This window comes from Cryptomeria japonica, chromosome 7 (assembly GCF_030272615.1).
Source record: "Cryptomeria japonica chromosome 7, Sugi_1.0, whole genome shotgun sequence".
NCBI lineage: Eukaryota > Viridiplantae > Streptophyta > Pinopsida > Cupressales > Cupressaceae > Cryptomeria > Cryptomeria japonica.
In genome coordinates this window covers 38357410-38372954 of record NC_081411.1, presented here as the reverse complement: position 1 = coordinate 38372954, position 15545 = coordinate 38357410, and the positions used below count along the sequence as shown (strand labels likewise).

Genomic DNA, 15545 nt, shown 5'->3' with positions numbered 1-15545 from the left:
TGCCTCAAATATTCACTAAACTAGGAAGTATTCTCTCTAGAGTGACAAAGGTGGGTCACCATTTTTTTAATTAGGATAAGATTTTGAGATAACCTACGAAAAGGTGTCATGATAATGTGGTAATTGATGTGTTATCAAACAAATTTGAGGACCATCCTACTTTATCTACGGCCAACCTTGCTTGGAGATATGACTTATGTGAAGGATGCTAGTAAAATAATCGCATGTATCAACTCATACACTAGGTGTCCACTCACCCTTCTTCAAAGGACAATTATTCTTGGGATGGATAGCATATTTAGTATGAGGGCCATCTAATCTTAGCTTCCCAATTGAATTTGCACTTGAAACTTTTGCCCTAGTTTGATGCCACACCATGAATAGGTCACTTTAACTTTCTAAAACTATATGAAAGAATTTACCACAAAAGATGTTTCAAAAACAAACATCTAACAATTTATGGTAGATTACAGAACTTCTAAATATAATAAAGGAGAATTAGTTGCCACCCCAAGACAAACTCAACTATTGCCCATTCCTATCTACAAGTAGAAATAACTATTGCCCATTCCTATCTACAAGTAGATTGGTATTTCAATTATCTTCGTTAAGCAACTACCAATATCTCTGTTATATATCCTCTACTTTAAGAACTGCTTCCTTTAAGGGGGCTATGGCCTGAGCCGCGGCCCCCACCTTGGCCTTTGCCTCTGGTGAAGGGGTCATTCCCATGTATTTCATTGCCGTATCTGTGGGAGCTATAGCAGGAGAAATGCAATTCACTCGTTTACAACATTTCCCAAGCTCTGCTGCACCGCTCTTAGTCTGACCAATAACGTCATGTTTCGACGCATTGTAGGGGTAAGGAGTAACTCCTCCTACTATTCCTGCAATACTAGCTGTTGAGATAATGCTCCCTTTTCTATTGGGAATCATAACTTGGGCTGTGTGCTTAATGCCGTGCATTACTTCTTTTACATTTGCTTTCATCACTCGCTCAAATTCCTGCATATCATAGTCTACGCCCAATTTTTGGTTGTCGATGGTTTCTGCATTATTGTATATATGATGTCCAGTTTTCCGTGCTTTTCCATGGCCAAATCCACTGCTGCGCTTACATCTTGTTATTTGCTCACATCACAGTGAAAATATGTCGCCCAGGGAGAAAGGGATTCCGCCAGTTTCATGCCAGCTTCGTCTGCAATGTCTGCAATAATGTCTAGAGCTATTTTTCTTTCTAAAATGATTTTTGTGGAAAATAAATCTCTTTTTTGTTAGATGCAGACTGGAAGGCAAGGTTGCAATAATCACAGGCGGATCGGCAGGCACTGGGGAGGCCACTGCTCGTCTATTTGCAAATCATGGAGCCAAAGTCATTATTGTAGACATTGCAGACGAAGCTGGCATGAAACTGGCCGAATCCCTTTCTCCCTGGGCGACATATATTCACTGTGATGTGAGCAAAGAACAAGATGTAAGTGCAGGAGTGGATTTGGCCATGGAAAAGCACGGAAAACTAAACATTATGTATATAATAATGCAGGAACCATCGACAACCAAAAATTGGGCATACACTATGATGTGCAGGAATTTGAGCGAGTGATGAAAGCAAATGTAAAGAGTAATGCACGGCGTTAATCACGCAGCCGAAGTTATAATTTTGGTGAGTGCGAAACCAGCATTTACTGTTCTTAATAAACTTTAAAGCCTTTAGAAAATAACAATTTCATTTGAGATAAGATTACAAGAGTGAAGAACGTATAAGAGAAACAAAACCTTTTCCAGAGAGCTATTCACGAGCTAGAAAATACTGTTCAACAGTAGCCTTCCAAGAGCCAGCTTTATATTGCACGTCTGGAATTTGATTTTTTTCCGTCAAATTTCATGTATTGTTCTAAAAAGATTTATTAGAATTCAATTATTTAATTCCAGTCAATTATGTTTACCTATACTGGTTTATAACGAGTTCAACTTACGACCTGGTGGCATTTTGATAGTTAGCCTATCTACCCAAAATTTAATTTGTCCACTTTCCCACACGCATACACTATTTGAATTAGTGTACGCTCAGCATGTTCACTTTTTCCGGAGCTCTTTTTCTGTGAAGCGGCCATATAAATTGGCAGTCATACATATGTAAAGAAACACATTAGAGGATATTCTTATGGAACTGGTGATTTATATGGGTACATAGCTAGTTTTCTTTTCTGTGATGGTCCATCCAATTTCTTTTAAATTTCTGGTGCGCAGTACATATAAAAATAAATCAAACTGATTTCTTTGGTATGTGCATTAAGTAAGTTTCAAGTATGGGAGTAGATATAAAAAATAAATTTTATTGACATTTTTCATATTTAAGTTCATTCAATCTCTTTTAAGTTACTGATTTGAAGTACAAATAAAAATAAATGAAACAGATTGTTTTGACATGTGAATTCAAGTCCATTTAATCTTGTTTAAGTTTCTGATGTGAAATACAAATAAAAATAAATTAAATGACTTTTTGATATGTGAATTTGAATACAAGCCCATCTAATTTCTTTAAAGTTTATGATGTAGACTACAAATAAAAATAGCTCAAATGACTTTTTTGACATATGAATTTGAATACAATTCCAACCAACCTTTTTTAAGTTTATGACATAAAATACAAATAAAAATAAATTAAATGACTACTTTGACATGTGAATGTCTATGCAATTTCATTTTTCTTCAAAATTTGTTGAACATTTCTTTATCTTATTTAAGTAAATAGAAAGTGTGGGAAATTAAAGACATCCACCACTTCTACTTTCTTTAAAAGTGAGGGATTATCTATATTTTCATTGAATTAAAATATTATGAATTATTATCATTCTTCAAATCATAGTCTATTAGATTTAAAATTATTGATAACAATTATCATCATAAATAGAAATTATATCATATTACTGAAATTGTTTGGTAATATATCAAAAAAGAATAGTTTACAAATGAAAATTAAATAGATTTAAATGTAATTTCAATTTTTCCTAAAAATTACTGAACATTTCATTTTCATTATTAAGTAAATAATAAGAGTACCAAAATAAAGGTGCCTATGACTTCTATTTCTGTTTGGAAATGAGTGTAGCTGTCTATCTATTCACAGATTTGGATGCTTTGAGTCATTGTTAGTAGTCATATTGTACTCTATTTTACTTAAATCTTTTGACAAAAATTATCATACTTAGTGTAAATTAAGACACACATAATAATTGTGTGGAGTGGTATGCTAGAAAAAAATGAAGTGTGAAACATACAATGAATTTTAATAAATTTTGGTTAGAAAAAGATAGAGCATCAAATATAAAGCTAAGTATAATAACTTTGAAAAACATTATGACTCTATTCATCCATGACAATTTGATTTTAAAAATGTCACCTTTAATGATTGAAAAAGATTATTTTGTTTCTACTTTTCTTTTATTGAAGGTTAAAAATAAATATTTAGTATTTTTTCTTCTTTAATTGTAATGTAATATCTTTAATCTTCTATTTTTATATTTTACATAATATGTAAATTAGATTTTATTTTTTTTAAATTCAGTTTTCATATTTTATTATTTAATTATTAAGTCGGGGTCATTAATGTGATCTTTATTCTAAGATACTTTATAGTCCATAGATACATAGGATAGTTAATTTATAAAGAAAAATCACATCACATTTGGAGGCACAAACTTCAAGATCATTGTCACACAAAGATCAATACGAAAACATTTAAGATGAAATTTTAATCCAAAGTAGAGAATAATTCAAGTTTTAGTTTGTCTATTCTCTATTGTTTCATATTTAGCGAAAATTTGAGTTAGATCATGGAATATACATTGCAACAAAATATTCTTCTTTGCATGCAAAACTAAGAACACCTATTACTTATTATTTTCTTGTACAAACTCAAATTTTTGTTGAAAGGTTAATTTCAAACAATTAGCTTAGTTTATTATATTTAATTAATCTACATATTTTGAAGGGTGTGTTTTTGTAGACATTTCAACTACATTAAGATATTCTACTAATGTACAGAATCCAAATTATGTTTATTTTAAAAAAGAGTTAATATTTATTTTGAATGGAAACTCTTCATATACATATCATATCACACATTTGTATTTCATTATATGTATCTAAGTCATAATTAAAATATGATTTATTATCATATTACATAACCTAAAACATCATTTTTCAAGTCAAAACTAAGCAAGTAAAACAACACTAGGAACAATTGGAAGATTGTCTCATTATTGCACCATCCACTTAGAGGGATCATTTGTAGAATATAGGATATGTCCCATCTTTTTAATTCTTTTAATCATAAGATTAGCGGGCCACTACAAATAACATTAGACCTCTTGTTATATAGAAAATGAATCTACCGTTGCAAAAGAGGCAAAAGAAGCAACTCTAATTTGTGAACTTTGCCTGTTACATTGCCCATCACTTATTTTCTTCAATGCCTAGGTGATGCATGCTATGTAGTTACAATAATTTTTCTAGTTATACTTATATCCGCTATATCTCTTCTATAAATGTTTTTGCAATATTATATAACATATCGAGCATCTTGTCTCTCATTTTGGTATCAGACCCTACGTCGCACCTATTCCTACGAGTATTAAGATTGTTTCAGAACTATAACAAGAGGGAAGAAACAGATGGGTGGATTTATTGTGGTGTCTACGGTTCAACCCAAGGATTTATTCATCCACTAATTAGAAGCCTAATACTTTGGTTCATCCATACAAATCTATGATTTCCTTTATATTCAATTCTACAGGTAAAATGAAATCCCTGTTAGCTTTTCCAACAATGATGAATTCATCCTTGTAAATATACTACAATTTGCATTGCGCGTGGTCTACGACTAGCAATGCCATGACATGAAGTTTCAGCTATATAACAATATGTGTCCATACCACAAACATAGCGACCGGTATATTGCTTTCAACTTTCAGTAAAGCACTTCAAGCCCCACATGTTTTGAGATTTCACCAGAAATTGTGGAAGTAATCTCAACGAACCGTATAGTCAATTCTGTATCCTGTATCCTCCGTATGCACATTAATATTTGCTAAGAGCTTTTGTCACTTACAAATCCTTGTGTCCTCCATATGTGCAGTCTGCATCTGAATATTTATGACCAGCAATGAAGACAGATCTTTCATGGATTTGAATGAATTGTTCCAACCTGTCCGTTGTCACATCTACCGTCCTCTCAGCTCTATGGATATTAAGATATATAAATTATTTTATGTTGTCTTTGTGCTCCGTATGTTATAACATTTCTATATATTGTAGGAATTTGTTTTGAAAGTTACGCTCTTTTGGGAGTCTAGCTCCGCAGAACTGAAGGAAAAGTCTGTGATGGTGTAGCCTGTAAGCTGTAAGATGAAAGCTACAAGTTGCGAGTTTGAAGTCAAGTCAGTAAAAGTCTATCTGTGCTTAATGTAGGCCAATCTCAGTGTCCTTAGAGCTAAAGCTCAGACAATATGTAATATTTTGTGGTAATCAATATATGTCTCTAAATATGTTTCATTTTCTCCTGCTCTCTCTGTCCATCAAGTGGTATCAGAGCCGAGGGTTTGTAGTCGTGAGAAGGAAAGGAAAAAATATTGTTTCACCTATAAAGGTCAATCGAAACCAATCCAGATTAAGGACAAAGTGAAAGTGTTAGCAGAAGCAGACAGAGAAGATGTTGTCTACTAGATGAGTCTGTAGGTGTATAAGTGCTTGTGTGAAATAATGACGAAAATGAAGATACACAAGTCTACTGAAGAAACAATCCGTCCAAGTCAAAGTGGTTAACTGCAGGTTGCTGTCTTGTGTATGTCTCTCACCCATGTGTAGATTGTTGTTTTCTGCTCTAAATTGTCGGTCACATTGTAATGGGACTTTGTACTAGTCTATCACTAAAATAAGAATTCCCAAATGTACACTTGATATTTGAGGTTATAGCCAGTCCAAAAGGATAAAAGAGATTGTGGGTTATTTGAAGAAATTACAGTAGCAGAGAGGTGCCAAAATAAAGATAGGTCAAACAACTCTGTAAAGCCGTGTAAGGAAGAATGATTAAAGGTCCAAATAATATCGGTAAAGTGTTTGGAAGAAATCTGTTTAGAAGGGTGATCTGGAAATAGAGACAAATGTACTCTACAGCATACAAAACCAAATTTTTATTAATTGAAAAATGCATTACGGCTCCTCTCTTTTATAGAGGATTGAACAAACAGTTTTGGACTCCTATCTTACGAAATTCTGAATGAATAAATATGCAAACTACTTTTAAACATCTTGTCTAAATTTATAACTAAAGATGAATTGCTTGCACAACAGTGCATGGTCCGTGCATGTTAGTCGGTGGTTTCCAGAACATTCTTAACATGCATGCGGTGGAAGAGGCTGTAAACGGTGGCACTGGAAGCTGACAATGGAGACTGAAGTTTGTTTCCAACATTCCCCTTAATTTCAACTGCGAACTCTGATTGAATTCTTAGTCCTTTCACTCATGCTGCTGCATTGAAAATCTTCTAAATCTAGAGATCGAACTTAGGAAATCCTATGATGCTGTTAGGATGCTCTAACCGTGAGCTCTGACCCTTTTGGTTACCAGTCCATCGTAGATTCAGGTGTGATTCACTTGTCTTATCAACACCTCCCTTAGAGTCACATTGCATGTGCTCGGGGATTTTACTATCAATGGGCTCTGCTGGCCTCAAACAGAAACAGAATGCTCTTTCTAGTGACTACTGCTATAGCAATTTCCTCATATTACCCACAATGTTATTTAGGTCTTCTATTTCAGGATCAAATTTCTCCTAATATCTAAGCTCTTCAGACTCTTTTTCAATCTTTAATTTACTCTTGATCTCTTCTAGACCTCATGCATGACTAGCAATGCAGGCTCTCCCTCCTTAAGCTACAGCTTCAGCATGACCAATGACTCGTTAAAAAGATTTCCAAATTTCAACAATCTCCAAATCTCTTGGAACTAGTGGACTCCTTCTGACTGCTACAACAGTTCACACCAAGCTCTTCAATGTCTTCACCATTAGATTCTTCAGAACCGATCTCTTTCTTTGTTTTCTCCAATGTCTTCAGACTTCACAACCTCAGCAACTTCTGATAAATTAATTCTCCTTTGAACCAGCTACAACTGAATAATCTGCTTTCTGAATTCTTCTTTTCTTTGGTCTTCTGGCTTGTTCTCTTGTTTAGCAATCTCCTTCAGCAGCTACAACTGGACCCTCAATTTTTTCAAGTTTTCAATACCTGATCTCCAACAGCTACAACTGTAATTTGGCAATTTCTTCTAGCATGCAAATGGCTGCAACAATTGTTCAAAACAATTAAATTCTTCTTTTTCCTCTCAATATTCTTCAACATAATCATGCACAACCTTTTTTTTTGCTCTGATACCAATAGAAGGAGGTGGAAGGAGCAGAATACAGTATTTTGTCAAATGCATACACACAGAAAATTAACAAATGCATAAACAAAAATTATAATCAGAAAATAATATTTACACAGACAATTATGTGCTGCAGGACCAAACCATATTTTATTGCATTGTCATAAAATAATTACATCTCCTCCATTTATTTATAGAGGTCTCAACTGCATGGAGACAAACAAAGAATTAAGAGTCCTCATACGTGGACATAAAATCACTTTAGCATGCATGAGCAAATATCCCCCAAATTAAGGAAAAACACGGGGAACTTGTTTGCATGAAAGTTTTACGATAAATGGTAGAACTGAGGCTTACGATGGAACTGGTGGTGAGTAATAACATGCAAAACTATCCCTGCATGCATGTACGGTGGTTGCATGGTAGTTTATGTTTCTTGCATGCAGGAGAGATTATATTCCCACAAGTAAGCCACTGCCAACAAAAGAAAAGTCTGAAGCCTGAAGGTAAAGAGCAGAAATCGTAGTGTTTTTGAACTTGCTAAAGTCTGAACAAAAACAGGTTCGTGAAGGGAGAGAATGCGTGAAGTTATTTGCTAAAGAAGTTTGATACAGCCTCAGTTGTTGGAAGATCAGATACAGTAGTGTCAAAGGTCGTTGAATTGCAAAGCACCTATCAGGAAAGGTAAATTGCAAGAAGACAGTTGAAGATGTGTTAAGGAGAATAATGAAGATCTACAGAGATATGAGAAGGTAACTGAAGTGAAGAGGCTGCCATCGGAGTAGAGATCAAAGATTTTGTCTTTTGAGCATCTACCGTACGTTGTAGAGGTAAATCAGATTTTTTGAAGATTTGTTGTGTCTATTTGAAGTGTCTACTTTAGAGATTTTTGAACGAGATACGATGATGCATATCGATAGTCTTAGAAAAGCCCATTTTTCAATAAGGAAAGTTCTTAGCTATTTGAGGTTGTGGAAAGTTTGAGCAGGTTGGATGTGTATGTGTCTAGGTTGAGAGAGTGAAAGATTATGTAGAAGAGTATTGTTAAAGTCTCTAAAAAAAATTAAGCAAGACGAATTGATGATCAGAAAATCTGCAGAGAATAGAAGTTGAGAGGATAGTTGTCTGAAGTTGTCAATAAATAAAGAGGTGATGCTATGGGAGGTGTTGAAAAAATAAGTGTTTCACACTTAAAATACAATGGATTGGTTGCAAAAAGGGCCAGATCTCATGGTTAGAGCATCCTAGTAGCAACATTAGATTTCCGAGTTTCATTTCTAATATTTGAAGATTTTAGATATAGAAACATTAGTAAAATAAGTCAAGAAGGAAATTAGAATTGGTAGCTGAGATTAAAATGAAGTGTTAGAAATAATCTCAACTACTGCCTCCACCATATAGTCAATTTTGTATCCTGTATCCTCCTTATGCACATTAATATTTGCTAGGAGCTTCAGGCGCATCCACCATATCTACCTTTATCCTCCTTATGCGCATTAATATTTGCCAGGAGCTTCAGGCGCATCCACCATATCTAGAGTCTGCATTTCAATATTCATGATCAGCAATGAAGACAAATCTTTCTTGGATTTGAATGCATTGTATATAAATTATTTTATGTCATCTCTGTCTACCATATGTTATAACATTTCTATATGTAGGGGTTTATTCTGAAACATTCACTCTCTCTTAGGAATTCAGCTCCATAGAGCTGAAGGAAAAGTTTGTAACGGTGTAACTTGTGAGTTGTAAGATGAAAGCTACAAGTTGTGAGTTTGAAGTGAGGTCAGCAAAAATCTATGTGTGTTGAATGTAGTCCAGTCCGACTGTCCTTTGAGCTAAAGATCAAACAATATGTAATATTTTGTAGTAATCAATAAAAGTTTCTAGATTTGTTTCATTTTCTCCTGCTCTCTCTGAAGGTTGCAAGAGTGATAAAGAGAAAAGTACCACGAAAAGGGTAGTTTATTCAAACATGCCAGATTAAAGGTGACCTATGTCATAATTATATTTATTTTATCTCTAAGCATCAAGCGTTGCAAGGAGAAGACTCTTTTATCACACTATAGTGATTATTTCTCAAATTGACTATGCTCTGTAATGACTTGCATGTACTGTTCTTGAGTATGTTTTTATATGCATGTGGTTGGATACTATTCAAAGAGTTGTAGATAAATATTGATTTTAATAATATTTTAAATGTTGATTAATGTTACATTATGAAGCTTGTGTGTGATTGGTATGCTTGGTGGTTTATGTTTTGGAGATTTGTATTGGTCAGTTAGTGGTGATATATATATTTGCACTATGGTTAGGCATTCAAATAATTTGTTTATAGCATTAAAAGAGATTCTAAGTCTAATTTAATTGTGTGGCGGGGTCGTTAGTAGAGGTTTGAATTTATTATAATTATATTATAATTTATCAAAATTTCTTTTTTGGGTACGTGAGGAGTTGATAAAATAATGTTTGGATTAGTTGGAAATAAGGATCTCTATCATATCAAGATAGCTTCTCAATTTGAGATAGTTTTTTGTATAAGAAGATTATGATTTTATATTCTTTTTTATGCTAACATAATTAAAGAATGAGCATATTGTGAAGAGTGTTTTTTGAGATAGGTAAGTGATTCAATTAACTCAATATGGATTGTTGTCCAAATAGCTTAAGAGTCTATGGATTTGGGGAATTATACCATTTGAAGGTTCATGAAATAACTTGATGGAGGAATGAATTGTTGTCCAATAATTTACAAGATTATGATTTGAGAGTTTAGGTAGGTGGTAATCTAGCAAATTTGGAATTCAACTCGGGAGCTACACCTTTCTAAGGGTTAAGAGGTATCTTGGTGGAGTTCCACCTAAATCAAGATCTATTTATTCAAAGAAAAATATTCTCTCAAATGTGTATTTGTGTTGTATAATCAACATGTTTTGTAATTTTTGTGTTATGTAAATCTTAAGAGGGGTTCCCTTGGCAAGGTGAAGTTTGAGTTGTGTTAAGGGTATATTTGCATGTATAATGTAATATGGGGGAATGTTAGCATAGCATAATATATTGCCCATAACTTAGTTTAAATAGTGATAAGGTAATGTTTTTTGTGTAGTTATAGGCAATGTTTTAGTTATAGTTATATCAATTGTATACTATAAATATTTTGGTAGTATCAAATAACATATCAAGCATTTTATCTCTAATAACCATCAATATAATTGTTGGATTATTTTCATTGCTATAAAAAGAGATAGTTGTTGAACAAAATCAAAGACATAGTGTATTATATCAAACGGTAGAATTTATTTTAACAATGGTTGAAATAATATTAAATAAAGTTCTTTTTTTATGCTTATTGGCCTAGCCAACCCCTCCACGCATTGGCACTCAACTTATTAGTTTTAAAGTGCTATAAATAAATAAACTTTCATTTATTTAAGAGGGTCAACCCATGTCAAATTTTGTTGGTTGACCCTTGATGTATTGAGCACCCCTTCCTTGATATTGAAATCCCAAACTAAAGATAAATATTCTTTATTAGAGGTTGACCCCTATCAGAATACCCATGTTTTAAATGTTCCATATAAATTAAAATGTTATTTCTCGTAACAATCATCATTTCCTTTCATGTATTTTTTCCCCTAGGAGAAGATAGAAAGATGCATTTGTGAAAAGGTGTATAGGTAAGTATGAAGTGGTGAAAACAAGCATCCACAAATTAAGTTATGGATTCACTTATTTCCAAACAAAATATTAAAGGAAGAGAGAAGCCAATAGATCAAACCCAATTTTATTAGGAAAAGGGTTTGTTGTAGATTGGATTCTACTCACCTTTGTGATTGAGTTGACGATGCAATTGAAATTGTGTAATTAAAGGCTAGCTCTAGGGTAAATGATGGAAATTTGGCATGATAAAATATCCTCCAAAGTCATTTCTAATGAACCGCACATGCTATAGCATCCACTAAAGTCAACATCACCATAACATGTAGATAAACAATAAAGCATGTTAACGAGTCAACCCAAAAACATAGTGTGAATCTGCATACACCATGGTGAGACCCATATCATCATCCAAACTCAACCTTTAATGCATATTAGTACCAAAAGAGTATGGTCCAGATAATATATACAACCTCAATCAGTCAAAAAACAAACTAGATGACAACACTAAATAAAGAACAACATAAATTCACATGTCAATCAAAAGAATACCAACAATATAAACTGGAACACTGCACGAACCAAATGAACATGTCATCCCAGATGCAACACTTGAATCCACATATCAGAGAACCACCAAGCATTATCCAAACTAGTTCAAACAAATATATCTCTACCAAAAATAGCACCATCTAACTCTACCATCTAAGCAATTGAGGACTTATAAATATGATAGTGCAACATAGACAAATCGTAGACATTATTAACTGAACCAAAATCCATAGTCTTCACAATCTATAGGAATGCAAAGTATTCTTTCACTGGGACATTAAATACTCTTTCTTGCATCTAAATACAGTTTCTTGCATATTGAAACTTCCGCCACACCATCCTTCTAAAACCACCTCAAAATTGTTCAACATAACTACAGAAAATACAACAATACCAAAACACACACTTTAGAAACACATACATCACATAGTGGCATCAATGACAACATCAGGTAGCTTGACATCAATGGATTGAGATCAATGACAACACAACTCAACAACTCAAGTTTCTAATAGTTAGGTCATACCATCACATGTGGATCATGGATGTTACTCCACTATCCCTGATTTGTGGGAATTCTTTAATTTTAATACTTACTCCTTAATCTTATTAATATTTACACATCATATGATGTTGTTTAAAGATCTCTTGGAGATGAATTACAAAATCTCTTTCATCTACCTCTTGAATGATTTATTTTGGTACTCGTATTATTTCATTGACTTCTACTAAATCTAACAATTCTCATATGAGATGGACAACTAGCAAAAAAAGGGTTTGGTATAACTTGTGGAAAAAATTAGGTATTCCCAATATAAATGTTAGTTATAATCATTTTTAGTTTATCTCCTGTGTATTAATCAATTTGTAGTCAAGTGTAAAGGGAATTATTAAATGTGTTAGCAAGGCCATTTTATTGAGAAAACATATCTTTTCTTTTTCTTAATATTGTCAATTAGTAGTGGATCAATTTTTATAAATTATATTCTAAAATAATCTCTTAACTAGGTGACAAAAAATGTGGAATTATAAAGATAAAAGATGATACAAAGTTATGATTACAAGGAGAGACGAATGTGAATAAATAGAAATTAGAAGGCAAGTTAAATGACCTATGCATAAACACAATTGAAGAAATCATAGATACATTCAAAAATCCTATATTATCTTTTTAACTGTTATTAACCAATGAAAATTTATAAAAAGGACCATCTTTTAGCTAAAAATGACCCCATGAAGAAGTCAATGACATAGAATATAATTCATCCCCTCTGTTGTTAAAGTCAAGAGGTGTTACAAGGATTTATGTTGTCGATAAGTTAAAATAGAAGAAGGAGAAAAAATAAGTGTTTATAATCATGTGCGAAGATTTATTTGGGAACTACTTTTTTCAGGAAAAAATGCCTAATATTATAGGTAGCATAAGAAAATTAGTATTGTGGAATATAACTATTAGAAGTAATGCCAAAAATATTCAGAGACAACCAAATCAATGATTAAAAAATGTACCAAAAGTAATTGAAATAGGAATTATTTTTACAAAAGTGTGCACCCATGATGAAATCTCATGCTCATCAACATTGTGACACATTGAAATAGCCTCCAAGTATGGGATCTTGCATTATTGAGGCTGAGTCTTTGGAGAAGGTTGTCTTCCTTTCCAATTGGAGTGCAAGTGTTGGTCTAACCCAACATTGATAAATCTAATGTAATGATCTAAGAGGGGAAAAAGAGTTAGAAGGAATGCTTGAAAGGGAAAAATTCTTTGGACGTAGATTGAATGTGATCTTCCTTGCCTATGAATCCACATAACACAAATAAAAATACCCCAAAGATGCACAAAATCCTATCCTAATCAGTCCACTAAGTACAAGTGAAGATTGTAATTCTTAAAGATGGCAAGAGGGACTGAAAATAGTCCATAGGTAACACCTAAAGAGGGATAAACATAGTCACTTACACTACATAAAATAAAAGAGAATACATTCAAACAAAGAGGTAAAACCATTACACTGGTTGTAAGAACTGAATGAAGGAAAAGGATAAATTCTATTCATGCAAAGTTTAAGAAAATTTACAAATACAAAAAAAAAAAAAAATTTTGGCAAAAAAAGGTCCCTAAAAAGTGTTAGAAAATTTCCTTTGTAGTTTAGACATAACTTAGATGGAATCACGGTTCAAAACCCCTAACCCACTAGGGTCATGTTACAAAATATCAAAAGAACAAAAATCAGACTGATTAATCTAGTGACGTGTATACAACTTCTCTAAAACTATCTTCCCCCACTACGAAGAAGAAAAATCCTTGCAAAAGGGGTAATCTCTACATTAAATTCACTTGCAGGGCACAAAAGTCTCCATTATGCATTGAATGGGCATGGGTGGCATCTAGAAGGCACTTGCAAATCTATATCTTGAGTAATGGTGATCGTCCATAGTCTGAAAGTGGTTGCATTGAAATATGATTGAATTTGGGTTGCCGATGGGATATAACTTATTATCAACCATTAAAGTCAACAACCACCTCGAGTAGGCATTTGAATTTTATCTGTGCCTATGACTTTGAATCTCGGCCATTCAATCTTCCCTGTCACATGCAAATGGATGCTCTTGATTCCATGATGAAGCCCTCCAAAGGGTTTAATAAAAGTTTAAAACATCACTATCCGATTGGACCCATTAGTGAAAATGGACGGTGGAGATTGTGTCATATCGCCATTGTACTCCAATGAGAGATAGCGGGGAACACCAATCCCATAATGTATTTGTTACCCCATACAGTCCCCTTATGACTCAAAAATCCACATGAGGTGGCAGGAAATGCCCTCACTCTTTGTCTTTGTTATCCCACATGCCCTTTGATTTTCTTCATTTTCCCTTGTGGGATGGTGAGGGCCCCATTATCATTACACCTAGACCCATTTTTTTGTCTCACACCATCTATTGGATGCTTTCTTTTACATCATAGGATGTCGAGGAGATGACTTCCTTGCTAGCCCATGGTTGTTTCTATTTTTTCTCATATCCTCACGAGGTAGTGGGGGACGACCAAGAACTTGGTTCCTATTATCCCATAGCCAATTATTACCTTATTACCTACTTCTACAGGGGAAAAAATAACTGAGTTTTTTCCTTCCCCTCCATCCCATGCCATCATTTGTTTTTGGCCACCCAACAAGTGATAAAGAACTGCGCCAGCTAGTAGTGGGTGAAAGGGGTCGGTTCCATAATCAAGAAGAGACCCTTCAGCCAGTAGCCCTTAAGTGATTTGACTGGTTGGCCCAATCAATAAAAAAATAAATTTCAAATCCTGAATTAGATTGTATGAGCATAAAACCCCTTAGATTTTAAGGTTTAGGGCTCATTTAGAAGGTCCTTTCAGTTTTTAGCTAGTGAAGATTAATCTGAGATCAGATTTCAACAGGACTGAGGTTGACATGAATTTAGTCAACATTTTTGGTGACCTAGAGGGGTGAAAAGCTTGCTTGGGAAAAAGACCAGAGCCCTTAAATAGTCCATTGGGAATAGAATCAATGTATGAAAAAGCTAACAAAATTTCTGCCCCTGCAAACTATGAGAAATCAAATGTTCTGCCATTTTGAAAAGACTGTGCACATGCACTTTTTGTAAGAAAAATAACTAAAATCAAAATACAATTATTCCAAAGCACTTAGAGGAAGAAAACCTATTCTATCCTATTCTAATGAATCCGACTTGAAACCTTTTAGACAAATCCATTCACTAATTGGTTAAAGTAGATTCCTTCTTTGAATAAGGAAGGATGAACTGCATGGTCCCGAAACATGATATAGAGTTGGAAGACAACTAGCAATATAATAATCAATTGAAAAAAATCCTTTGGATTATAAGCAAGATCACAAACCTTTAGATTTTGACCAAAAATAAT

The 15545-nt window shown here is 33.6% G+C and overlaps 1 protein-coding gene across 1 annotated transcript; it reads right to left on the bottom strand.

The window, feature by feature from the left end:
* Positions 1-630: 630 nt before the first annotated feature.
* Positions 631-1011, bottom strand: LOC131056262 (xanthoxin dehydrogenase-like). The gene has a single exon (XM_057990615.2). The coding sequence runs from the start codon at positions 1009-1011 to the stop codon at positions 631-633; it is 381 nt and encodes a 126-aa protein (XP_057846598.2).
* Positions 1012-15545: the final 14534 nt, after the last annotated feature.

Coding starts and splice junctions, on each gene's coding strand:
- LOC131056262 (XM_057990615.2), bottom strand. CDS start 1,011: ATGCAGGAATTTGAGCGAGTGATGAAAGCAAATGTAAAAGAAGTAATG.